The sequence below is a fragment of the Indicator indicator genome, chromosome 1 (assembly GCF_027791375.1).
Source record: "Indicator indicator isolate 239-I01 chromosome 1, UM_Iind_1.1, whole genome shotgun sequence".
NCBI lineage: Eukaryota > Metazoa > Chordata > Aves > Piciformes > Indicatoridae > Indicator > Indicator indicator.
In genome coordinates, this window is record NC_072010.1 from 11,306,449 (window position 1) to 11,334,410 (window position 27,962).

Sequence of the window (27,962 nt, forward strand, 5' to 3'; positions counted from 1 at the left end):
ACTTCATACCTGGTCAGTTCATGGCAATACACCAGGCTGAAAATCCACTCCTTGACAGGCTGCTCCTTGGTCAGACACAGATGTAAGTTGTGTAAGGGCCAGGTTATACACATTTGATGGGCAAAATCAGATTCCTCAAACCTATCAAGCTCCTAAGCAAGTCACCTGACTTTCAAACAGTACCTACCTATTTAGATTCTAGGTACCCAGCTCAGCAAATCTTCTTTGATAGTATCATTTCAATATTTACTTGCACCAGCAAAAAAAACACCACTGAACTCTGGTTAAGTCCTTCTGCATTCTGGTAGAAGCAGCTGCTCAGAGCTGCCTCACTAGGGCACAATCAGTCCAAAACAGGTGATATGAAAGGTCTCAATAGTCCTTTATTTTCCAAACACATGGGTAGAAAGACGCAGAATTAGCAGGAAAAATAGCTTTAATTCAAACCCCATCAGTCCTGCTGAAATTGTTCCACATAGAAGTGTTTGAGGTCAAGTAAAATATGCTGCACAGAAATTTACCCTATCAGTCTGCAGTGTATGTTTATGCAAAGGACAGGCTCATCATGAAACAGATGGAAACAGATTCAATGTCTTAAAACAGCTTAAAGACTAAAAAAGTCTTTAAGATGAAAAGCTGAAGTTACCTTTTGCCTCTCGGCTAACTGTGTTAGCTCCTCTGTGGCACTTTCATACGAAAGGTTATTTCTATAGCATCATACCTGCAGAGATTCATCCCTTTAAAGTGCCTGTCAAGTATTTAACTTTGTCCATGCTAAAATGAAAAACAAGAGCATTAGTCAGATACTATTGCTTGAACAACTACATGCAGTTTGAACTGCATGCTGTAACAAATCCCTATCAGAATGCCCTCATCAACATAGAGATGAAAGTGCTCAAATGCAGTCACCACATGGTGGAAGACTAGGGAAATATTCTGAATAGAAAATATAAATATAGATATATCTAGCAGTATTACTCTAGCACTGAAATGCCAAACGGTAGATTTGTAAGCAACATACCAAAAGCAAGCAAAATATTACATATATTCCTATCCTAATTTGTATGAATATAGTAGAGAGGTTTTGGCATACCATATTTTTGGGGAGGAATGCTATAATTAAAATACAGAGACATATAGAAAAAGAAGTTTCTTTGTAACAGGATTGAGTATGATAAATACAGTTCTATTATTATATAAAATATGGAGTGTGTACAGAAAACAAGACCAAAAAAGGTTTAGCATTTGGAGTAAAAAAAACCTATGAAGTGTGAGCCACAAAATCAAATCTGACCCTTGAAAATCAGGATTCCAGCTGGGGACTCAGTGCACAGGCTTGCTGAACAAAACTAATTTCTATCCAATTACCAACTTATCAACTTTTTTTTTTTTTCTTCCAAAACAGACAAAAGAAAAACTCTGTAAAGGGCATGTTAGATCCTTTTTAAGGCAGAACATAAGCATGAAAAAATAATTATTATATGCTCCAGTAGAAATATAGATAGGCAGTCGACAAAAGTTTTTCATACATTTGTATAGTTGAAATCAAGGAAAAAAGAAACAGTGTAAAAAATAGGTTAGGACAGCAGCTACCAAAAATGTAAAAAAATAAACTATTTCTCATTTGTGCAGTTGAATGGTTTTGGAGCGTGAAAGTAATACTGAGGTGATTAACAGCATCCTGTAGCTTTTCATTCCAAATCCAAAAGGGATATATAATTGCTTTCTAAAAAAATATCCTATTTTGAACATATACATCTCATACAAACTGTACCTCTCTACAAAATAACAGTAGTTGAAAGCAAGTCCTGAGTCACTTCTTCAGATAACCTGTAAGCAGGTGGTATGCTTGAGGAAGAAAGGGCTTCAAAACAGGCATCCTTGGTGGGCCTTCCAGCTCACAGTGCTGTGGAATCATAAATTCCTTCAGAAATAATCCACAGTTTGTATGTGTGAAAGTATAGCACAGACTTCGTTCTAGAAAGTAATGTCTCATCCTTTCCTTTCTCATGCAGAAATTAACATTGTGACCCTTCTAAGCTGCTCTGGGCAGCTAGACCTTCTTGGTTTCACCGGCCACCACAGTCGACATCTCCCTGGAGCAAGGGTTATGCCATGCTGAACAGCTCATGCATGGTACAGGAACATATGGTTACAGATTGTGTAAGATGGCAAGTACACTCCTAAGTAGCTAACTTTTGGTCTAACAAAGGATCCAGCCTTTACCTCAAAACCTTACCTTACAGTCTTGTCTATTCTTCAGCATAAATATTAAGATGTTCAGCATGAAAAGAATCCTTTATGCTTACTGTAACCCCTCAGCAGCAGTGGTCTGCTGTACTAACCAGGGAGGGCTCGGTACTTCCAATTGCTTGAAAAAAACCCTTGAAGCCAATGTGAAAAAAAAATGAACAAGGATGCACAGCACACTCTGCAGACATTGACTCCCAAGAACCAGAGGCAGGCAACTGCAACTGTGAAAACCACAGATGCTCTTTTTAAAACTAAGGTGCCTCTGGTTCAACAGGGTGTTTAGTTCACCCATCAGAGACAGCCATGAGAAGATCTGTGCATCGCTGAGCTCCCATTCCAACCCTTACAACAGAGCTGGCATGAAAACAGCAGTGTCTAGACCTGCTGCCTGGATATGAGAACTGGACTGATTTCTATCTTTTCTGAGGAGGAAGGCATCTTGACTTCCTTATAAAAATTCTTTTTTTTTTCTTGCAAATAACCTAAAATCATATTTCCTTACTATATTCACATATATATTTTAAAACATTACATCAATTCAGTTTTTCACAGCAGAGGTTGAGAGCAAAGGGGTTAATTCAGGTAGCAAGTGGGAAGGAATGAATGAGAAGGAAACGAATGAGAGTGAGAAAGGGCTGCATGCTATTTTTCAAAAATTCATGGAATTAGTCCCAAACATAGGTCTGCCATCCAGCTAGGATTTCTTGTTAAGGAACAATATAGTTCACAGTGGCTGGTTATTATTTTAAACCAACCACCAAGTTTGTAGCATTTAAATCCACAGAGATGCTCTCTGTTGTGTTTGCTAGAACTGTGGATGCAGGATAAATGATTTCTTCAACCGTCACATAGGTCCCCGTTAAAAATCCAACAACTCCAATAACAGCTATAAAAATGTCTTTAAATATTGTCCATAAGCTTAAGTTTTCCTTGTAGAAAGTGAGGATTTCAATCAAAGGTGGCAGAATCAGTGCCAGAGTGCTGCTGCTGACGGCTCCAACTAAAGAAATCACCAGGTCTAGGCGAGGAATCAAAACTGCTACAGCACCTAAAAGACAAGAGGAGGGACAGTGGTTTCACATTCAACGTCCTCAGGACAAACATAACTGTGGCAAACACATCTTCTGGTGCTAATTAAAAACTTCTGTCATTCACTAATTTTCCAGCTATAAGTGGTTTGCACTATACAGACTAATACATGCAATTGTGAGACACGTCTTCGTGTTCATGGGAGATACTCAGTTTCAATTCTGAATTTCTGCACAGGCTGGCAGAGCCTCACAGAATCACGGAAAGCATTCGGTGGAAAGAGACCTCAAAGATCATCCAGTCCAACCTACAACCCAGCACTGAACGGTCAACACTTAAACCATGTCCCTAAGCATGAGCTCCACATGGGATGGTGACTCCACCACTGCCCTGGGCAAACCATTCCAATGCTTGAAAAGCCTCTCTGTGAAGAAGTATTTCCTAATACCCAGCCTGAACCTCCCCTGATGCAGCTTGAAACCATTTCCTCTAGTCCTGTTGCTTGCCACCAAGGAGAAGAGGCTGCCCCCTCCTCATCCTAACCTCCCTTCAGGTAGTTGGAGAGAGTGATGAGGTCTCCCCTTCAAGTTAAAGTGTTCTTGTATTTACAGGGTAAACAAATTTGGCCTGCAAATCATAAAGAAATGAGAAATACTGAACTCCAAGGAGGCATTATATTGTTTTGGTTGTTGTTGGATATTTACAATGAAATAATAAAGTTCAGGAAGAGCAAGGGAAGGGGTTGTTGCATGCTGCTCAGGAGGCAGTAGGCAAAAATATATTGCCAGTGATTACTGTATATTACTAATAATCTAAAAGTGACATAAAATTATTCAAAATTGACCAAGCCTGCTGTCTGCTTGGCAGTCTCATAATCATTTAAGTTACTTTTACCTACAAAGCTTTCTCCTGAAAAATACTGGTCTATACAATTGTGTTCAATTTGTAAATGTCACTGTTAATAGTTGCTCAGTTAACTACACAAGAACTTTGCTCTGCCACCAGACGAGTCGGAACACAAGGCCCACTAAGCCTTTCAGCATGGCATGGCTGGTCTCACCTCCTGAAATGCATCCATTGGATTCAGAACTGCTTGGAGCAGAACTGCTTCTGGTTTTAACCCCTTTGGCTAGCAAGCCTAGGCAAGGTACCCTAGTGCTAACTGAGATGCACCAGTTATCATATCATGTTTGCAGTCCTCTACTAGAAAACAGCTTTCAAAGGCCAGGTGAGCACAGGGCTCTCTATGATGCTTTGTATGTGGCAGAAATGTCAGCCTTTTTTCTTTTCAACAAATACATCACCTTCTAGCTGTCAGACACTAGCATAAACATCCAAAACATCTGCTTGCTTGCCACTTTCTATCACTTCTCATCAAGACGAGCAAGTAATCAGGGAGAGAGGGAATGGGGAAAACTGTCAGCATATCAAAAATGACACATGTTGTGATTTTATTCTTCATTCTTAAGCCAAAATAAAAGATTGTCTTTAAAGCAACTCCTTTGCCAACAAAATATTATGTAGACAATGTTTATGGCAATAAACAAACAGAACTAGTAGGAAGGAAACCCTCACATAACGCATGGGATGAAAACCAGAAGGTGTGTATCAGCTTTATAATTTCTCAAGATGAGTTTCTGTTTGCAGAATGCCTTTACTGTGGGTTGAATACCACCAGCTGCTTCAAATGTTGACAACTTGTGATTCTGAAAGGCAACATACTCAAATTATGTTATGATGCTCTCTATTGAGAATATCTAACTAGGGGAAAATTACATTGGAAACATACTCAAAATTCACTTGCAGAACACAACAGTTATCTGCTGCTACCAGGTAACCATTTGCTACACGTGTTAATAAAATCTCTAACTACAGATATTGTACATAAAAAACAGGCAAGATTGAAGGTATAGGCTCACAGAGAGATAAAGGATTCTCCAGCCTATCCTATTTGAAAGCAGCATATCAGACACGTATCATCCACAGATCTGACAAGAAAAATAATTAACTTTTTCTTGCTTGTCATGACTATAGTTTATTAACACTTTGTGTTTCTATAGAGATATGAGAGGCACCATGTGGCCAAAAGAAGCTTGGGCAGAGACAAAAGTGTCCTTCAGGAAACCTTAGGAACACTCTGACACTCAGAATTATGAAGACAAGTTTTTTATCCCACTGTTACAATACACCTTCTCTCTGCCAAACAAACTGGTTTCTCCTTTGCGTGAATGTGACAATGAAAGACTGGAAATGTCATATGTTTATGCATTAACTAGGACAAAGTTGAACAAAATTAGAAAAGAACTGGTACTGGAACGAGTACAGAGAAGGGCAACAAAGCTGGGAAAAAGCCCGGAGAATAAATCTTATGAAGAGCTACTTAAGGAGCTGGGGCTGTTTAGTCTGAAAAAGAGGAGGCTGGGGGGAGACCTCATCACTCTCTACAACTACCTGAAAGGACATTGTGGAGAGGCTGGTGCTGGTCTCTTTTCACAGGAAATTAGTGATAGAGCTGCGACTGAGTAGGTTTAGACTGGGTATCAGGAAAAAAATTTCACAGCAAGAGTGGTCAGGCATTGGAATGTGCTGCCAAGGGAGGTGATTGAGTCACCAACCCTGGATGCGTTTAAATGTTGTTTGGATGTGGCGCTTGAGGATATGGTTTAAGGGTGAACCTTGTAGAGTAGGGTTATTGGTTGGACTTGGTGATCCTGAGGGTTTTTTCCAACCTGAATGTTTCTGTGATTCTGTGAAGAATTATGCCAAAGTTAAATTTTGCAGCCATAATAGGACTCAAGCCTTAGAAGCAGGAGGAAAAAACATAGGACAAATGCTTAGACCAGACTGACTAACACAGATGCACACAGTCCATAAGTAATTAAAAAGTTCAGCTGGAGTATATTTACAATGAATGGTAAAACTCTTAGCTAATGAGTATGCTGAATGTGTTCTTCTGAAGTAGAAGAGAGGGCTGCACATTTATTATTTTGTCAGTTAAACAGATACAGATTTCCAACTTATGTAATAGACCACTTCTGAGTCTACATGTGTCCAGAATATAGAAGGTATTCATTAATTAGTTCATAGGTTTCTTTGAAACATTCTGCTTCATTACAAATAATGAGGATTTTTTCTTTTTTTTTTAATTGAAAAAAAAAATCTACAGTTTGTAATTGCTTCAGGTTACAGAAAAGTAAAATGCTGTGTGTTGGTTTGGATCTTGCCAAATGTTTGTTTGGCTCATACCATTTTGCACAAATCTGGATACTGCTGTCAGAGGAGTTTGAAAACATGTTTCAAGGTTTTAATTAGTGCCTCTAACAATCAAAGAGAAATGCAATTCATGTTTACTACCTACTAAAGAAAGTCTTCAAAAGCTAAGAAAGAGGCCCAGTTTCAAGGACTAAACAAGGGGCATTCCTACAGGTAGGGAGCCTGATTTTCCCAGCCACGCATAGGTTTTAAATATACCACATCCAAGAAGAAATTCTAAACCTTAACAAACAGTCGTGAAACTTTCAAGTTTGGAAGCTCTGAGAATCTCAACTGAAGAAGTAAGTCCTACAACATTATTGCGATACCTCTGTTTTGACCAACATCTAAAACATTTAAAGTTTAAGGGTCAGTGTGTGCTACTCCTCAGACATCAGCTGGGAATGGCAGACTTACTTAGAGAACCACAATAAATCATTTATCTCTCTTTTGTAAAACAGTAACACACTCTGTCACAATTAAAACAATCCCATTTAAAAAGTAAATGACAAAATTTAGTATTTTAATACTTTTTGTCTCAATAAGTAACAACAAAAAAAAATAATTACTTCCCTGAGAGTTCCACTGCGGAAACTGTGTTTTGACACATATGTACAAAGGAATATGATACGAAGTAGAAACATGTTTCTACTCTGAAGATAAACTAATGTAAATAATCAATTAAGGCCATTTGTGAATAATTTACAGAGCTTTGCACACAGCTAGAAAAGAAGTTTACATATTGATGAAATCAGTTTAAGAAAAGGATTTTAGATTAAGTCCTGTGAATTAGAAAATGATTTTCCTCTGTCTAGCATTGCTAATTAACATAGGGTTTGAGGCGGCGTTTGTTTTAGCTATTCTTTTAAGACATCCAATGATTGTAAGACGCATACAGAAGATAATTTCTTTTAAAAATATTTAGATTCAGACTTCACAAAAAAAAAAACCCCAAACAATTCATGCTTTTCAATACCAGCTCAATCTCAAAACCAACACCGAACAGAAAAAGCAACAAAGCAGATGATAAATTGCAGTTGTACTACAAAGTGACAAATTCTACTTTCACACTGGAGAGGAAAAGAGATATAAATTGCACACAGGAAAACCACAGACATGATATGGTTTGTCCTTATTCCCTTTGGTATGAAAAACTCTTTCATTGTTATCTTTCTGCAACATACATTATGCAGAGACAAAAAGTGCACTACAAGACACTGTTTATGATTGCTTTGCCATGTGTTAGAAGGAAAGACCAGACTCATAAAGGTGAAGGTAGTTTAGATGTCCTTACCCTTCACAATGGGAGGCACTCCACGATACTGCCCCAACACACAGGAGACCCCTAATAACCTGTTCAGGGAATGATCCCTTCCACAGAGCCCTCCATGTTAGTTTCTCAAAATGTGTACGTAAATTCATTTTTACAGCAGGGATCACAAAAGCAAACCCAAACAATAAGACGTTAAAATTTTTATCTTGCTCTCACCCTTAAAAATAAAATTTTAATTGTATACCTTTTCATACTATTACACTTTGCTCTGTAAATACTAAACATGTGCATATGAATTAAAAAAAATATTGCCAAAGACACCTTTAGGAATAGTTACATTTCCTTATCTTTATCCTTCAGGCTTCCTGTCCTATTTCATAAGCAAATGTTACTTTTTTATTAAAATTTATTAAAGGAACAGCTGATTAAAATGACAAAAATATCATTGAAACTGGAATCCTTTTGTCAGAATAGAATCCTTTAGGATGCCATAAATTGTAACGATTGTGCCAGATAAATGGTAATTAGAGAAGACAAGTTGAGGACTAAAATAATTATTAAATTATAGATGAAGTTTGCTCTCCCTCTTCCACTCCAGTATTAAATATATTACAGAGATTCTGTTCTGGATAAATATAATAAAACTTCTGAGGTGAATCCCTCGCCTACATTTGGAGGAGTTCTACATGCAACACGTTCTATTAGCAGGAACACATTTATTTGCAAAATTTCCAAACAAGGCCACCTATAAGACCAGCCTGCCTAAGGAGGGAACTCATGACAGAGCTCTAAATTAAAGAATACAGCATACAGTAGATGGAAAAGGGGACAGGTTACACAAGAGAAGTTTAAAAGCATCACACAGATGAGTCTGGGTGGTCTCAGTAAAGGCAAAACTCAACAGAAGCTGAGACATTGAAGGCATGACAAGGGCAATGAAAAGAGCTTTAAGACCTTTTACAGCCCCATTTGAGTGTGACCCTGCCGCTGAATGGGGTATGGAATCTAGTGACAACAGATGCAGTGAGACACAGAGGTAAGGCTGAGGTACTGTGGCAGTTTTAGGTTGATGCCTAGAAAATTTTCCACAGCTCTTGAGTAGAAAACGGTAGAATGTAAATAAATTACCATTGGATGTAAAGGGAAAATAATGATAAGGTCTAAATAATCTCATTGGTCTGATAAATAACAAACTTAGTTGTTTCTCTCTGTTCAGTCTCTTCACTCTAGCTGATACTAGCTGCTGGCTTTTGCTTGGCTCTTGCTGACCTTGGCTGCATTCTTGTTGTGGCTAAGTAACAAGCTACCCTCTGTGCTTCTCTTTTTCCTTGTACAGGGGGGAAGGGGTGGAGAGGGGGAAGCCATTGGTAGCCCCCTGGCTTCGTCCAGGGGAGTTCATGTTGTTTACAAATTGTAAATATATGTAAATACTGTATATTTTGTACATATTCATTGCATTTCAAATTTCTAGATTTTAGTTTGCTTGTAAATATAATTACATCTGCTTCCAACTGAGCTGGTCTGGCAATTTTTATTTTAGGGGTACTATCTCCAAATTAGTTGGGGGGTAATTTCAACCCACCATAGGTACTCAGTATTGCCTTTGCCTCAGCTTGTCTTTCAGACCCCCTGATCAGTGAAAGAGCTCAATTAGAAATAATATGTGTGAATAAACTCAAATTATAAAGGTATATGAGACGTGATGTGTTGCATCCAAGAGTGTTGAAGAGAGATGGACAATGTCATTCTAACACCACTCTGTATTGCCTTTGAAAGGTCCTGGGAATCAGGGAAGGTCCAGGCCTGGTGAGTGTGGGAAATATAGGCAGAGAAATACAGGCAAGTCAGCTTCACTTTGGTACCTGGAAAAACCATGGAGCAAGTCATGTTGGGGCACATTTCTGATCACATGAAGGAAAAAAAGATGCCCAGGAAAAGAAAATGGATTTATGTGTGATAAATCACGTTTGACCATCCTGATTGCCTTCTCTGATACAATAATTGGATTCATGGATAAGAGGAGTAGACATCATTTACCTTAACTTTAGAAAGATCTTTGACACTGTCTGCAACATTATTCTTGTATTTGGATGGAAGGACACCAGCTAGGTAAAAACTTGACTGCAGAAAAGAATAGTGCTTAATAGGTGTGATGGTTTTAAGACTGTCTTTAATTTTCCTTCTCACAAAGTTCGAGCAGAGAAAGAATGTAAATAAATCACTATTAGGTGTAAAAAAGTGAAATAATGATTATTCTAAACACTTTCATTGGAGAGAGAGAAATGTTTAAGAATCAGTACTCAAAACAAAGTCACTCAGTCTCAGCTTGCTCTGCTTCTTTCTCCTTCTCCTTCTGCCTTCAGAAGATAACACTCACCCCTGCATACTGACCATGACAAGCTAAGTCTAACAAGCCTCTCAGCTTCTTGTCTCTCTCTGCCTTCTGCCAGGGGATTCTGGGGGGAGTCTTTATGGCTTGGCCTCTTAAGGGGAAGCCAGGGGGTTTGGCTGTGTTTTTCTGTTGATTGTACCTATTTGTAAATGTTGTGAATAGTGTATATTTGTACATATTCATTGCATTTCATCATAGATTGTAGTTTTGCCTGTAAATACAGCTTCATTTGCTTCCAGACTGAGCTAGCCTCTTTATTGTTGGTGTGGGAGGAGGATTTCAGCTCTGACACAGTAACAATAGGTCATACTCTACCTGGAGATTGGTAAAAATTCCACAGCTAGTAGGGAAAGTAAAACCTTCCTGTAACTGATGAAAACATGAATTGATCACTTAAGATGTCGGGAAGGATGTTCTTCAAGTCTAGAAAACGATAATGCTCTCAGTACCATACTAATGTCATAGAAAAACATCCCAATAGCACACAAAGCAGAAGTGCTGAAGGTGGGCTGACATCATATTTAAGTCCAAATTAATGTAAATTGTTGCTTTTTAATCATGATTCAAAGCTGTACTAAAATTGATACTTTAACAGTGATACTTCATAGTTTTTTTTTTAATTTCTTAAGTAAAATCTCTATAAAAGATTCTCATTCTTGCTTATTGATAACCGCAAATGATACATATTGTTTAAACAATAGCACTGAGTATCTCACAAATACTTCAGCCCTCAGAGACATTTTAAACACATTCCAACAAGAAGTCACACTGATTTCACACAATGCTAAAAGTTTTTCATTAAATGTTTGTATTTTCATGTACTTTCAAAGTGTCTGAATTGGCCTGCTTATTTTGGGCTGTGAAAATGCAGAGGTTTTTTTTGTATGATCAGTACCTCTTGCATATAGCACACACTGAATTATTACTGACATGCTAATTAATAACTTGGGAATTTACTGCAACACAGCAAAAGTAAATTAAAAAATAATGCCCATAAAAAGACAACAATCACACAGGGAGATGACCAATGCATTTCCAAAATAATGCTTTGCAACAGCTGGTGTCACAGGCACTAGTTAGTTAAAGCCTGATGTGTTGACTGATGATATTGAAAAAACAAGTTGCTAAGTGCCTTGGCTTCCCAGAGAGAATCACGTGCAGTAGCTAGTTGAAGTTCAGCTCCCTGTATTGACAGGCTTAGGCAGATTAAGTACTGAATTATGGCCTTCAGTCTGAATCCATCAAAAAAATGCAGCCATCTGCACATGTTTTTAATCTTGATTTTTTGGCATTTCACCTCACAAAGAGAAGTTCAGAGAAAGCAGTTTGCTTCATCATGCAGGAAAACTCCACTGCCAAACACATAGCTGCCTACAGCTCAGCACAGGGAAATTCAGGCACAGTTTGTGTATGAAGTGCCATCCTTTTCCAAAGTCAGCTGTGCTTGCTGCAGGCTGGGTCTCACTGCACAGGGCACTCTTTGCCAGGTGTCTGGAAACATCTCCCATAAACTATGAGCTATGCATGCCCAAGAGAAGGGGTCAGTCTCTTTAGTATTCATTCTTAATTTTTTGTGACCCAAGTAAATTAATAACCAATGTAAACACATTAGTGTGTGTAATAAGCCTGTACTGCTACATGCTACCCTTCAGCTATAATTTTCAAAATTCTCACCATCTTCACCATTCATGGGAGAGGAAAAATAATACCCTAATGCTTAGAGTAGCTATAGGAATACGGGGACTCAGGTTCAACATTCTCCTACAGTGACAGAGGTTTAAATCCCATTAAAAGTGTTCCATAATACTGGGCTCATAGCTTTCAGCTACAAAATTACCTTTCAATTTTATTTTTCTAAACATAGTGCTCTTAATTAAATCACCCAAATAAGTTTACTAAAACCTTAATTTTACTCTTGATTCAGGTTATTTAAGGTACATCCTTTTTTTGAAAAAGAAAGAAAAGAAAAAAAAAATCCCTGAATTGCTGATTCACTGAACTATCACTAGCAGAACTCTCCAATTTTCTACAGGGTTTTTAAAACACAGCTCCATTTCAGTATTTCTAAAGGAAACATTTAAAAACCTGTGCATGCTGTCAAGGTACAAACGATAGAGCTACAGAAGTCTCATCTTTGCTTCAGGGCACGCAGTTTTCTGAAACCGAGATGTTTTCTACCATTCCCACGTTGAGCAAACTTAAGGTTAGATTTCAAATCAGCTTTTTACTTAAGAATGAAGCAGTTTTATTTCCTGACCCATAAGAGCCAAGGTAAAACAGCAAGCAGCCTTCATGTCAATAAAATTTCTGTTGGAAACTGTACTCATAAGAACCAGTGATTTGACAGATCTGCTTAGGATGTAGTCATAAGATGCAGGTTGCTCAGAAACAGCAGCACACCAAACAAGTGCTTTATCTCAGAAGGAAAAACAACAAAGTAGCAGAAAGCATCCCGATGGACTACTGACTGGAAAATGAACATTTTTCACAGTCTATCAGGAGAGAAGCAGTGCAGCTGGTTTAAAGAAATGGTCAATGAAAGCGATTTTCAACACCATAGAAGCCCCAGAAGAAGACAATCTTTCAAACACCTTATAAATCCCCCACGATTGCAAGTCCTGTGATTTTGTATCTCCATGAGCAAAGGGAAGGCACCATATCTTTAGAAATAAAGCTGCTAATCTGTGCATAGGAAATCTATTTTCAGCATGTTTCACTTCACTGGGTCATTTAGTAGCTTTGGGCATATCACTTCCTCTCCTCACACCTCAGCTTCCTTATCTGCAAGATGGCAACAGTGAGTTCCTCTGCAAGGCACGCTGACAGATAAAAACAATGTAAAAATAATAAAATGAAGTATCACAGCTATAGCTGTTAGAGCTTTAATACTTACATTGGAGCTCTGATATCAAACAGCATTACTATTTAACTGTCTCTGTGCCTACACAATAAATGGTAAATAAGGAACTCAGCTGGTGATATGTCATCAGACATCTTTTTTTGGCTATCCTCAAATGCTTTGCACTCTGTTTTAGGGATGTTTTCCTTCCCATACCAAACCCCACCACGATCCTTTGGTAATACTTTTAAGTGGACACTGAAACAATTATGTTTAAATATAAAGTGTATGGACTCCCACAGAATAAAAAGATATTGCTGTAATATAATGCCATTTTTTAACCAGCAGACATTACAACCACCACTGCCAATACCCTGAAAGCATCAGTTACCCAAAGTAAAAATGGTGCCTGCTGGTAGCATTCCAAATAAAGATACAGAAACCTGGCAAGTCAAGCGAGCATGCTTCCATTTACAGCACATCTGAGATGAGTGTGAAGCATGGCACTGATGTCTACCCTCCAGCTCTTTAGATAAGCATTATCTAACTTTCCTCAGGAAAAAAATCCAACAACTCATTTTTCTGTTGAGTTAATGTTTAAACTCAATTTCCCTTTTATTCACCAAAACTAAAGTGTCTAAAAAAGGTAAGATTTCATATAAAAGTAACTAAATAAACTTCAGTGTAAATTAAGTATGACATTTTTACCTAGCAGTATAATTAAGCAACTAAAGGTAATAGGATTTTATTGTTCTTTATATAAACTGGTAGTCCAAAGTTCAGTGTCAGCATAAAATGACATGTGAAAGAAGACACAGAACGTAGGCTAAAGTTCACATTTTCAGATGATGGGCAAACACCAACTAGTATCACATCTAGTACCAAATCACCAGATACCCTTTTAAAATAGCCTGAATTCTGCACATGGCCTCAATAACAGCTTCTTTATGAGACAGATGATCATTATTTAATTTATCTGAAATTGTTAATTTACAATGATAAATTGCAGTAATTTTGTCTGATAAAAATCTGTGTTTACATCCGTGTGTTTATAAATTATTTTTAATCTGGTAATCTTCAAGAAAAAAATTAATTTGATTTATTTTGCAAGACCAATTTTACATAAAACTATTCTGATTGCCAGCAAAAACTCATCTTTTCCCTTCTAGCTAATAAATCTAAGTAACATGTCAGTTTTGCATGACTGTTAACACTTGTCACTTCCTAATAGCAATAAGTCAATTTCATTGTCATATCACAGTATCACAGTATACCAGGGGTTGGAAGGGACCTCAAGAGATCATCAGGTCCAACCCCCCTGCCAGAGCAGGAGCACTTAGGGTAGTGTGCACAGGAATGCATCCAGGTGGGATGCTCTGTTCTAGTGCTCCATCACCCTCACTGTAAAGAAGTTTCTCCTCATGTTGAGGTGAAATCTTCTATGTTCAAGTTTGAACCCATTGTTCCTTGTCTTATCACTGTGAAACACCAAAAAGAGCATGGCCCCCTCCACTTGACACCCACCCCTCACATATTTATACACATTGATCAGATCCCCTCTCAGTCTTCTCTCAAGACTAAACAGTCCCAGGGATCTCAGTCTCTCTTCATAGGGGAGATGCTCAAGTCCCCGAATCATCTTCATGGCTCTCCGTTGGATGGTCTCCAGCAGGTCTCTGTCTCTCTTGAACTGGGGAGCCCAAAACTGGACACAGTATTCCAGGTGTGGCCTCACCAGGGCAGAGTAGAAAGGTAAAAGAACTTCCCTAGACCTGCTGGACACACCTTTCTTGATACATCCCAGGATCCCATTGGCTCTCTTGGCCACAAGAGCACATTGTTGTTCCATGGAGAACTTGCTGTCCACCAGCACTCCAAGGTCTTTGTCTGGGGAGCTGCTTTCCAGCAGGGCAGCCCCTAACCTGTCCTGGTGCCTGTTGTTATTTCTCCCCAGATGTAGGACCTTGCACTTGTCCTTATTAAACTTCATTTGGTTTGCCTGCACCCAGCGCTCAGCCTGTCCAGGTCACATTGGATGGCTGCACAGCCTGACGGGCCTGTCCAGGTCACGTCCAGGTCATATCATTGCTAAGATTTATTTTACTTCTGATAAGCCCCAAATTAGCCATCTTAATTCAAGTAACTAATAAAATCAACAATAACAATAAATCTTCAGAGTATGCAATACCACCTCCATATTTTGGTATAAATAAATTAAAATCTACTGGAAAATTATTGTGGAGATTATATATATTTGAATTATTTTTAAAAGTGTGAACTAACACACACACAAAAAAATGCATTACAGTATATTTGACATTCATCCAGCCTCTAACATTTTACTGTCAAAAAAAATAATGGTGCAATGACTTCATCGTTAACTCTGGATCACATTGTATTTATAATGTAATATTCAAATTTAGAGTACTTTTCTTACCAAATTAACCTTATGGGCTAAGTAAAGGAAAGCTGTTACACAGGGGTTTTTTGTTCCCAAAACATTGATCTGCATGTTCATGCACTGCTTAACTCTCTACCTATATTGAGGCAGCAACTTAGCCCTTGCCAAAAGTTTTGTAAATAGTGATTTAAGGATGTGATTATAGCCATGGAGTTAGAATACTGGTCTATCCATTGTCAGTATAAGAATCAATTTAGAAAATGAGTGAATTATTAACAACAGAAAATTGCCAGAAGCTTTGTCAATTAGAAGAGATGATACTGCTCCTTACAGATCAGACAGAGAAAAATTTTCCTTTCATTAGTTTTCCTCTAAAGGAAAAGTCCTTAAAGAAACAAGAAAAAAGGAATTCTGAAAATACTCACAGGAGAAAAAGAATGGATTAAGGGTTTTCCAACACAAGTACAAGGATGAAAAGATTGTAGTAGATGTGGATTTAAGTTAAAAGGACTTATGGTAAGGTTGACCAGCTATTGACTGATGCTTTTTGAGAAAACAAAAACTGATGGTTGGATCAATCTTGAATGTAAAATCCTATTTTGTAGGCTGGGCATTGCTAAACACCACAGAGCAGTGTGCAGGATTGTTAACATGGTCAGAAAACACAGTAGGTCTCTCCAGCAAATATCTGTACCTCCATGATGATGCTCCATATTGGTGTAAATGAAAGTTTACCATGTACCCCATGGACTGAATTACCCAGTATGTTTATTTGGTACTTATGTTTAATTATTAAAACATTTATTTTATAGAATGTATTTTATATTATTTGCATAAAGTATGCAATGATGGCCATAGTTAATTATTAAAATAACACTTCAGTTACTGTATGAAAAAGCCAGAAGGTATATTAAAAAAAAAAAATATATATATATATATACACACACATATACACACACACACTTAATTGCACTGGGTGTGGACAGGTCAGGCATACATTGAAGACTGGACTACTCTTCCTGACTATCTCAGTGAGGTCTATGAGATCCTCTCCCAATGGCCTTGAAGGATCAAATGAAATGAGGGATGGTTTTTGTACTAAGGAATCTCACGTTCTAGGGTGCATTAAGAGGAGTGTGTCCAGCAGATTGAGGGAGTTTCTCCTCCTTGTCTACTCTGCCCTGGTGAGGCCACACATGGAATATTACATCCAGTTTTGGGCTCCCCAGTTCAAGAGGGACAGAGATCTACTTAAGAGAGTCCAATGGAGGGCTATGAGGATGATTAGGAGACAGGAGCATGTGCCCTATGAGGAGAGGCTGAGGGACCTGGGCATTTTTTTTGTCTGGAGAAGACTGAAAGGGGATTTAATAAATGTTTATAAATATCTGAGGGCTGGGTGTCAAGAGGGAGACTCTTCTCCGTTGCATCCTGTGAGAGGACAAGAGGTAATGGATATAAACTACAGCACAGGAAGTTCAACCTCAACATGAGGAGGAATTTCTTCACTGTGAGGGTCACAGAGCACTGGAACAGGCTCCCCAGAGAGGTTGCAGAGTCTCCTTTACTGGAGACTTTCAAGACCCATATGGATTTTTTCCTGTGTGACCTGTGCTAGATTGTATGGTCCTGCTCTGGCAGGGGGGTTGGACTCGATGATCTTCAGAGGTCCCTTCCAGCACCTAGCATCCTGTGATCCTGTGATACTTTATCCTCCCTTTCATTATCACAAGACACCTTATACATTTGCAATATAAGCAATCCTTTCTAGATGAGACAAAGCACTCAAGTGTAAAAAAGAAAGAACTCCAATGAGGAAGAAGATTAAATGACAAAGTCTTATCCAATCCCTTCTGCTTATGGCATGAATTTGAATTTAGCAAGTATAACCACCCGAGCAGATCATGCAGCCATTCATAACCATCCTTCTCTTCAGAGTGAGCAGCAGTATTTCAATAAGGCAGGAAAATGAAAATCACGTAAAAAGAAAACAGTAATGTAAAAATATAACACTGCAAGGGTGCAATTCCTTTAAATATGCTATAATTTTTTTTCTTAATTTTGCTCTGACATTTTAAGGCTATATACCTTTATTATGACAAGTGATTATTAAAGTCCTAACTCTGGAGCAGGCTGGGAAAGTCATTATAACAAAGTCACAGCGGACTTAATTCTCATACAGTTCCATCTATATCTCAAGACTAAAAGTTAAATTTGCTGCCCGTTACACATGGTTAGGGAGGAGAAAACAAAACAAACAAACAAAAAATGCTAATTTTGACCAACAACCTTTCAGAAGACACAACTAGCTGCTACCACTCAGGAATTGCTCTCTGATCCTTTACAAAACAAGAGAGACATTTGAAAACCTATCGTGAGGTTCAGCTTATCAAGACACTAATGATGAATAACACTAAGACATCATTAATATTACAGCTTTTATGCTGTAATACTAATGAAGCACTAACAAAGAAAATATCTGGAGTGACTAATTCCAGCTACGAAGTAATTTAAGAAACAATTTAAAGCAGAGCAATTTTTCACATTTATCAAAAAGAAAAAGAAGTACTAGGATGCTGGTACACAAACTGGCAGAAAAGCTACCCTTTGATAGCCCTGAGTATTTTCATTACTGCTAATTGTTTTCGATATACAGTGAAAAAGCTCTCCAAGATTTTCAGGGAACGCTTTTACTACCTTTATCCTTTGCAATCTTCAAAAGGCTTATTGCAATCTAACAATTCTAGGAAGCAAAACCCTGGATGTTCAACTCTGCACAATGCATGAATGAAAACTTTTCCCCATCTATAAATTAGGAAATTATTTTGAGAAAAAAAAAAAGCTTTTCTAATTTGATGTCTCTGTTCAGGACCTCCCACTAGTTGTAGCCCAACCTTAGCAGCAGATGTCCTGCTGGGGCTTATTTCAAGAGACTTCCAACTGTTTTCTGATCTTTTGTCACTCAGTATACATTAAATGCAGTATTTTGCTGTTCAGATTTTACGTACTCTCTCATGTAGCTCACCTAGCAATACAGATGGGTAAGAATAGTGTTCACTGAGGAGCTCACACGAGACTATAGATGCTGACTGCTCTTTCCCTGCCTTGCCTGGGAAAGCAGAGCTTGCTCTCTACCAGTGCTGCTGAAGGAAAGCAATCACTTTGACTTCCTGTCACTCTTAAATTTGGGTTAAATCTTAGTCAAGTGCCCCCTGTCAGTTGAGTGACAGGAGCGCCACACACACATAACACATATAAGTGTGTGTTAATTCTCCAGTAAACTCTCCATGAGGACAGAGCCTATAGCAGAGAATTCACTAGATCAAAGCTTGTTGTTACTAGGGCCACAGTTGAGTATCTTACTTGTCTACTTACAGGTAGGAAACATAATTACCACCAGCAAAGTAAAACAAAATGTCAGCAATTTGCAAACATAAAATGTATCCATATACACTCAGCTGAGTCATTTCCTTCTTGCTCAGTAGTCAAATCTTTTCACCTGCCGTCTTTGTGGCTAAAACATTACAACATGTGCATGTCATTGCTTGAAACATTTTCCTATACACCATTTACTTCTACAATCTTATTGTGAGGACAATATAGCTAAAGAGAAACGAAATCCCATAGACTCTAGCTGGGTTACAGTTCTCTTTTCATCTTGTTTGAGTTAGAAAGCAATACCTCAAAGGAGAAACGTCTCCTGTATGTAAGTTGCAAAGACCAATAAATAACATCATCTCTTAGCTTTTGTTCCACATTTTACATACATCCCTGAAGGGAAAAAAAGCACTTTCAATGTTTTTGACAATAATTAGCAGTTTCCTTTCCTCACAGCATTACTTTGCTCCCTAGTTATATTCCTCCCCTTGCTCAGTAACATGCTTGATAGGTCTTATTTATGGTATGTTCAGATACACTTCCTCCTGGGCCATGTGCTTTAGCTCTACCAAATACTGTAAAAAAAAAAAACAACCTTTTGCCCCAGAATGGCTTTAACATTTGCTACAAAGCTTCAGAGGTTTTCTCTAATTAATAACAACTTATCATTGTACAAACACTAACTTACAGCTTTGGTAGATTTAAAAAAATTCCAAACAAACAAAATCCTCTAACCCACAAACCAACGAATTCTGCATGGTTTCCTTACTTAGTCTTTAGAAAACCCAAAACTATCCAGAAAAGTGCAAGCACTGAACACTAAGATCCAGTGCACCTTTAACAGTAGCCTCAGACCTAAAACATTGGTTGCAAAGACCAATAAATAACATCATCTCTTAGCTTTTGTACCATATTTTACATACATCCCTGAAGGGAAAAAAAGCACTTTCAATGTTTTTGACAATAATTATCAGTTTCCTTTCCTCACAGCATTACTTTGTTCCCTAGTTATATTCCTCCCCTTGCTTAGTAACATGCTTGATAGGTTCATGGTATGTATCTGAAAACAAATTGCAATTTTATTTAAATGCCTTTCAAATGTATATTGAGTAACATCAGTAGTTTCCCCATTAAGTAACTTGATAAACTTCATTGTGAATTAGCCAGAGGCATTTATTTCAGTAAATACTGCTTAGATGGCTTTGCTGATTTTTTTTTTCCTACTTTTCCCTGAAGCTGAACGACTCCTTAACTAAAATGTTTCTCTTTACTGAGATATATCCTAAGCAGGAGGGGGTAATGTTCAGCATCTTCCTGAATTAGCCTGAATGTCTCTGCTGCCTACACAAACATCCTGTCTGCAAACAGGAAAATTAATTAAGGGATTCACTGACTATCCCATCCTTCTTTTAAAAGCCAGCACCACAGGGAAGATCACTTGACCAAACATTCATGTCACTCCAGGATGACTGGATGTCACTTAAGACACAAAGGTAAAACAATTTATGAGAATGAGAAATATGATGCTTAATTTCATAGAATCATGGAATTGGTTCAGTTGAAAAAGACAGTCAAGAATCCAACCATCAACCTAACACTACCGTGGCCATTAAACATGTCCTGAGATGCCATGTCTACAAGTTTTTCAGCACCTCCAGGGATGATGACTGTACCACCTCCTCAGCAGCCTATTCCAATGCCTGACCACTCTTTCAATAAAGACATTTTTCCTAACACCCAATCGAATCCTTCCCTGGTGCAATCTGAGGCCATTTTCTCTAGTTCTATCACTTGACACCAGACTTTCCTTTCCTAAGCCATGTTCGTTATCGGGATACTGCAAGAAATACAGATCAGTCAAACAGTCTGACAGACTGCAAGAAATACAGATTAAACAGTCAGACAGGGTAAAAGATGTACAAGACACACCAGCTCTGGGCAGAATTCATAGGTCTAAAATTCTTGGGGCTTTACTGAGTAAATTCTTCAGATTTCATTTCCTCCTATGCAGAGAAATGCAAGTAATTAAATAAACAGTCACACTAGTAATGTATGTTTTCTTTAACAAGACAGCTTTATAAAATAGACTTATTTATTTAGTGCTCTAAAACACAGAAGTCATTCCCCAGGTAACGGACTCATTAATTCTTTTGCTGCAAACTGGCTTCCACGAAGTGACAGGCACATTCTGTGAAAATCTATTTTCAGTCATAGAAGTAAATGATTTTTTTAAAAATTTCTGAAACATAAGTTGTAACCTACCACCATATCACGGTTTAACCCCAGCTAGTAACTAAACACCATGCAGCTGCTCACTCACTCATCCTCCCTTCAAGTGGGATGGAGTGGAGAATGAAAAAATAAAACTTGTGGGTTAGGAACAGTTTGATAACTAAAATGGAACCAAATAAAATAATAACAATAAACAGAGTAAAATATTATTATTATTATTACTATTATTACTACTACTACTATTATTATTATTAAGACTATAATGAAAAAGAGACATAAATAAAACCCAAGAAAAGGATAATTACTCATCACCCGCTGACCAAGGTCCAAGCAGTGATCAAGGCGCTGCAGTCAACCCTTCCCAGTTTATACACTGAGCATGACATGAGCATCATATGGAATACGCTTTGGCTACTTCAGGTCAGCTGTCCTGGCTATGCTCCCTCCCAACTTCTGGCATATCACAGTATCACAGTATATCAGAGGTTGGAAGGGACCTCAAGAGATCATCAGGTCCAACCTCCCTGCAAGAGCAGGATCACTTAGGGTAGTCTGCACAGGAATGCATCCAGGTGGGTTTTGAAAGTCTCCAGAGGAGACTCCACAACCCCCCTGGGGAGCCTGTTCCAGTGCTCTGTCACCCTCACTGTAAAGAAGTGAACCACCAAAAAGAGCCTGGCCCCCTCCACTTGACACCCACCCCTCAGATATTTATACACATTGATCAGATCCCCTCTCAGTCTTCTCTTCTCAAGACTAAATAGCCCCAGGGATCTCAGTCTCTCTTCATAGGGGAGATGCCCAAGTCCCCTAAGCATCCTCATGGCTCTCTGTTGGATTCACTCCTGTAGGTCTCTGTCTCTCTTCAACTGGGGAGCCCAAAACTGGGTACCTGCTTGCTGGCAGAGCACAGGAAAGTGACTTAGGATAAGAATTACTTAGCAACAACAAAAACATCAGTGTATTATCAACATTATTCCCACAGCAAATCCAAAACACAGCACTGTACCAGCTACTAGGAATAAAAATTAAATCTATCCCAGCTGAAACCAGGACACATCAAAAGAACAATGAAACAGCAATGCAAAACCCAACCAAACGTAAAGAGCTCTGGCTGTGAAAAAAGCAATCACTTCAGCTGGATGCTCAAGCACTAAGAGAAAGAGATGACTAAGAGTAAAAGATTACTATATAAATTACATTACAACTATGATATTTTATCTTGAGAAAATGGCCCTTTTATGGCTCTTCCTTTCCATTATTACAATAATTTTATCCCTACCCCTGCCAGTTTAATTTTCTTCAAATGTCATCCCTAAAATCTTCTTCAAAACCTCTCCGTTAGAAAACTGAAGTATTTTGTTTTCATCTTGTACTCCCATACCAGTTCAGGTGCACTTCCTCCTGGGCCATGTGCTTTAGCTCTACCAAATACTGTAAAAAAAAAAAACAACCTTTTGCCCCAGAATGGCTTTAACATTTGCTACAAAGCTTCAGAGGTTTTCTCCAATTAATAACAACTTACCATTGTACAAACACTAACTTACAGCTTTGGTAGATTTAAAAAAATTCCAAACAAACAAAATCCTCAAACCCACAAACCAACAAATTCTGTATGGTTTCCTTACTTGGTCTTTAGAAAACCCAAAACTATCTAGAAAAGTGCAAGCACTGAACGCTAAGATCCAGTGCACCTTTGGCAGTAGCCTCAGACCTAAAACATTGGTGCTAGTTAAGAATGTTACATGGTGTTGGAGAGCAGCAACCCTGAGAATTATCTACAGGTGACTTGGTGCAGGAGGGCAGCAACCCTGAGAAGTGACTACAGAGCAGGCTGAGCAAGCAACTTGGAAGCAAGTCCCAGTGATAGTATGGCAAAACCATATTTGTTGGAGATGCACACAAATTTTAAGTCAGGACAGAAAAAAGATGTCACTTCTGCACATAACAAAAGTAAGACTAGGAAAAGGTGAAGTGGGCACAAAAGAGTTCTGTAAACTAATGAAACCTGGTGCAAGCAAGACTGACAGCAAGAAGTGAAGGTCAGATAAAGAATCATAGAATATCTAGAAAATACTCCATAGTGCAATATTTCAATCTTGTCTTCAGTTTAAGACAGCGTGTTAGTCTAAGAAAGGTAGTAAAGTATAGCACAGTTTACTGACATTTTAAAAAAAAAAATCAAACAGTTCATCAGTATTATTCATGAATTCCCACTGACCAATTAATGGTCTCTTCTGGTGTAACGTCTAGGGTTAGGAACCCAAAGAAGTTACAAATATCAAGAGATGAAAATAAGTCATGATTTGAGGTTTTAAGAGAAAAAGATCAGTATCTTCTAAGAACAAAGAAAATCTGATAAAATGAACAGAAATAAAACACTTTGATTTTTTCCAAATTATGAAATGTCCATACCTGCAGCCAAATACTCCCTAAAATAAAGTTAACTTTGTGGTAAAAGCAGTATTTTTTATTAGACTATCTCAGGGAGCTGGAGTAAGCAGGCAAGTTTGAAATATTAGAAGTGCTCTGACAAGGGATAAAGGATGACAAAGTCCAGTTTGGAACTCAAGCTATGTAATTGACAACATTAACTGGATGACCTTTAAAGAATTTACTCCCAGAAGTTTCAGTTTATTTTGCTAAGAAAATAAAAGCATTACAACTTGAGACCCCTCACATAATATGTAAGGCAAGTTGAGGCAAAAAGATGGCACCAGATCTTCTATTACTATGGGAACATACTCATGCTTTTTCTTGTCCAAAGTGGGGAGTTCAGCAGTTCTTTCTCCAAAGGACAACACACTGATCATCCCTCAGAAAAGATTTCCTATTCTTCATCACCAAGATGAAGAGTAGCTTTCATCCACATACCATTTTAGAAGGGATGAGAGGTGGTCCTTACTCACATCCTTAAAAAGTTAGGAGATGGGTGAAAGAGTAATTAATGCAGCTCTGCATCCAGTTCATCCACAAGATGTGACTTAATGACCCAGGCTTAAAAAAAAAAAAATTAGTGGGGCACTATTTATATAGCTATAATATATAATAAATATATATAACTATATAGAATTACTAAAAATCTATGCCGGGGCAGGATTTCAATAAAAAGAGATGGAGTCTCAAGCAGGAATCTGAACAGAAATCCACATTAGCTACTTACTCAAACCTGTATGGCATCTTATTTTCAGTTCCACATTGCAAATAAAACCAGAGTTTTCCACTAGGAAATGCAAACAGAACATATCTATTTTTTACAAACTAAATCATCACTGCCTTAAAGTTTAAATAGGATATAAAACTAGCACTAACCTTCTAACATAGACTAATTTCCAAAGGGAAATATACACATTTAAGGTACAGGTGGGCAATAATATCTGTGTTGCTGGCTGTCGTAAGAAGCTAAAATTAAGGCCAAATGCATTACTGTAAGCTGTAGAACAGTACTGAGGAAAAAGTTTCCCATATTAAGTAGAATCCCTGCCTATAATTTTAAAATACACAAAGCCACATCCAAGTAAGGAATGGGACAAAACTCACTGTCAAAGACATTATGGCAAATAGAACTTATGATTCTTCATTACTTCCAGGCTGCATTATTCCATCTACATTCCTTTGTCTCTCTGTGTGATGTCTAAAGTAAGTAAATAAATTCCAGGTTTTCTTACAATCTTCTACCTGAATTTACTAAATAAAGTAAAATATATAAATTATTATTCTAACTTTCCTCCTGAAGAAGGTTAATAAATTACACATTAACAATGTCTCTGAAAAATCAGCTTAGATTTTCAGAAGAAAATTTAAGGCAATGTGATAAAAATACATGGTTTAATTTCGTCCCTAGGTAATATGCAATCAAAAGAAGCAAAGTAAAGAAAACATGATGAGGAAGAGCTGCAGAGGTAGCAAGATGATGTACCCAGGGAGCCTGTCAAGACCGCTGTATCTACTGCAGTTTAAGTGGCTTTCTGCTCACATTTTCTCAATGTTGGTAAAGAGAAACATGTCTCGCTTTTCAATCTGAACAGATACCACTTTTATTACTGGCAGACTTGTCACTCTCAATTCAATGTACTGAGTGTCAAACAGTTACAAGGCTGCATCAGTATGAGTAGTTGAAAACAACAGTGCACCAGCTGACTCAGGTTCTTGCCATGCTAATGCCTTTCTGGAAACCCTGAATTAGCTGCAGTGACAGAAATGGAGATGTAAAGAGGCAAAACAAAAGAGAAAATAATGGTTCTCAAGAGGAAAAAAAATAACAGAGAGATAACAAATGTAATAAGGTAAGGCACTGTGATAATTAGTATTTAGAAACAGTATCATTACGGCAGGAGTTCACTGTTCTAAATGCTGTAAGAGAACACAATCAGTTTGATTTCATAGATCTCTATTCCCTTCCAGAAAATCTCTCATGCCTTCGGGTGAACAAGAATCTCATTTTTCACTTCAGCACAATCTTCTTGTAAATAGATACCAACAGAGAAACATTGAAAAACTGCAAGAATGAGGTAATTTTATTATTAATCCTATTATAGAATGGAACTGATGTAGAATCATGCTATTTCTTACAAGCTGCTTTGTATCTGTTATGTGTAAATCCCCATCCTGCAGTATTTATAATCAAACGAAAAGCTAAATATAAAATGCAGCAGTTGCACATCAGGACAAAAATAGCTGCCTGCTTGAGTGCTAAGTGTTTTTTTATTTTCTTAGACTTGTATCACAGTGTCAGAAATAAAAAGGTAGTCTATTCTACATTACTGTTCATCTGCCCATAAAATTGTACACTAAAAATGAAATCTTTCAGAAATGACATTGAAAAGAATCCAAAACAATTTCTTTTCTCCATTCAAGAGAAAAAACAAAATCAATTTAAAGAATATATTTTCCTGAATAATATCACAGTGTAAAATAGTATAAAATAGAAACTTCTGAAATTTAGTGGTGTTCCTGGAGAACCTTACGTTTAGAAAATATCTACTTCAGTTAAGTACAGAGCAGCAGCCTGAAGTGCTTGGCAAGCTGTAATCAACACTGCACCACTACTTACTTATGTCTCAGCTATGCAGTGTCCAAAAAGTGTTCTTGTTTGGACACTGTTCAATTGTCACCATTATGCAGCTGCTACACCACATACTGTTAAAGACAATAATCCCTGTCAATATAAAGCCCAAGAAGTTTGCTTTATTTTCTGGCAAAATATAATTCAATATTTTGTTACGATCTTCAGAATTACTTTAGGGATGAAACTTATCCTGTTTCTTCTGTTCCTCTGTTGAGTAACTTAATTTCAATTCACATAACTATCCAGTTTGTACCCTAAAAGATGTTTACCGAAGCACTAGATCTAATACACAACACTTTCACACATGTTCCACAGAGGTTTGCTTCTGTACATTAAGGAAAGAGATACAGTCTGTTTCTTTTCTTGACAGGTACATATTCAGAAGCTCTAACTAACTAACTAACCTGACTAAGTAGCCTGACTAACCTAATGGCTTTCTATGATAAAGTGACTATGCCAGTAGATAAGGGATGACCTATGAACATGATCCATCTGGACTTCTGCAAGGCCTTTAACACAGTCCCCCACAACATCCTGCTTGCCAAGCAGGAGAGATACAGATTTGATGGGTGGACTGTTCAGTGGATAAGGAATTGGCTGCATGGTTGCATCCAAAGGGTGGTGCTCAATGGCTTGAAGTCCAGATGGAGATCAGTGACAAGTGGTGTCCCTCAGGGGTCCGTACTGGGACCTGTGCTGTTTAATATTTTCATCAATGATATAGATAGTGAGATCGAGTGCACCATCAGCAAGTTTTCAGATGACACCAAGCTGAGTGGTGTTGTCAATACACCAGAGGGATGGGATGTCACCCAGAGGGACCTGGACAAGCTGAAGAGAAGTGGACCCAGGTGAACCTCATGAGGTTCAACAAGAGCAAGAGCAAGGTTATGCACCTGGGCCAGAACAATCCTCACTATCAATACAGACTAGGGGATGAGGTGATAGACAGCAAGCCCTGTGGGAAAGGACTTAGGGATGCTGATGGACGAGAAGCTGGACATGAGCAGTCAGTATGTGCTTGAAGCCCTGTGGGAAAGGACTAGGGGGTGCTGATGGACGAGAAGCTGGACATGAGCAGTCAGTGTGTGCTTGCAGCCCAGAGGCAAATCACATCCTAGGCTGCATCAAAAGATGTGTTGCCAGCAGATCCAGAGAGGTGATTCTGCCACTTTGCTCTCATGAGACTTCACCTGGAGTACTGTGTATAGGTCTGGAGCCCTCAATATAGGAAGGACATGGACCTGATGGAGCGGGTCCAGAGGAGGGCCACAAAAATTATCTGGGTGTTGGAGTACCTCTGCTATGAGGACAGACTGAGGGAGCTGGGGTTGTTCAGCCTGGAGAAGAGGAGGCTCCGGGGAGACCTAATAGCAGCCTTCCAGTACCTGAAGGGGGCCCAGATGAAGGATGGAGAGAGATTGTTTACAAAGGCCTGTAGTGATAAAGGGGCAATGGTTTTAGATTAGAAAAGAGTAGGTTTAGGTTGGACATTAGCCCCATCGAGTCTACATACTGCTTGGATTGAGGGCACCAGAGCTGGACGTAATATTCCAGGTGAGGTCTTACCAGAACAGAGTAAAATATTTAGGTCTGGACTGCGACCAAACTTTCAGTTAAATTTTTCTAATTCTACAGAGTTAATCTTTGGCTGACAAGAGAAGAGAGTAGGTAGATGAGGGAACTTTAACATCTCTTTTAGCACAAGTGAAAATGACACTGGAATGCTGAAGCAGAGATGGTGAAAACTGGAATGACACAGTTTAGTAACACGCAGCTAAGAAGGGAAAACAAGTGATGGGAACAATTCAAAACCTGATCTGACTAAGTCTGTACCAAAAGGCA

At 38.2% G+C, this 27,962-nt stretch overlaps 1 protein-coding gene across 1 annotated transcript in view; it reads right to left on the reverse strand.

The window, feature by feature from the left end:
* Positions 1–2,993: 2,993 nt before the first annotated feature.
* The window catches only part of SLC36A4 (solute carrier family 36 member 4), a 98,795-nt gene continuing 73,826 nt past the window's right edge, over positions 2,994–27,962 (reverse strand). The window contains exon 10 of the mRNA XM_054383875.1: positions 2,994–3,301. Coding sequence (XP_054239850.1) covers positions 2,994–3,301 — 308 coding nt within the window. The remainder of the gene's footprint in view (positions 3,302–27,962) is intronic.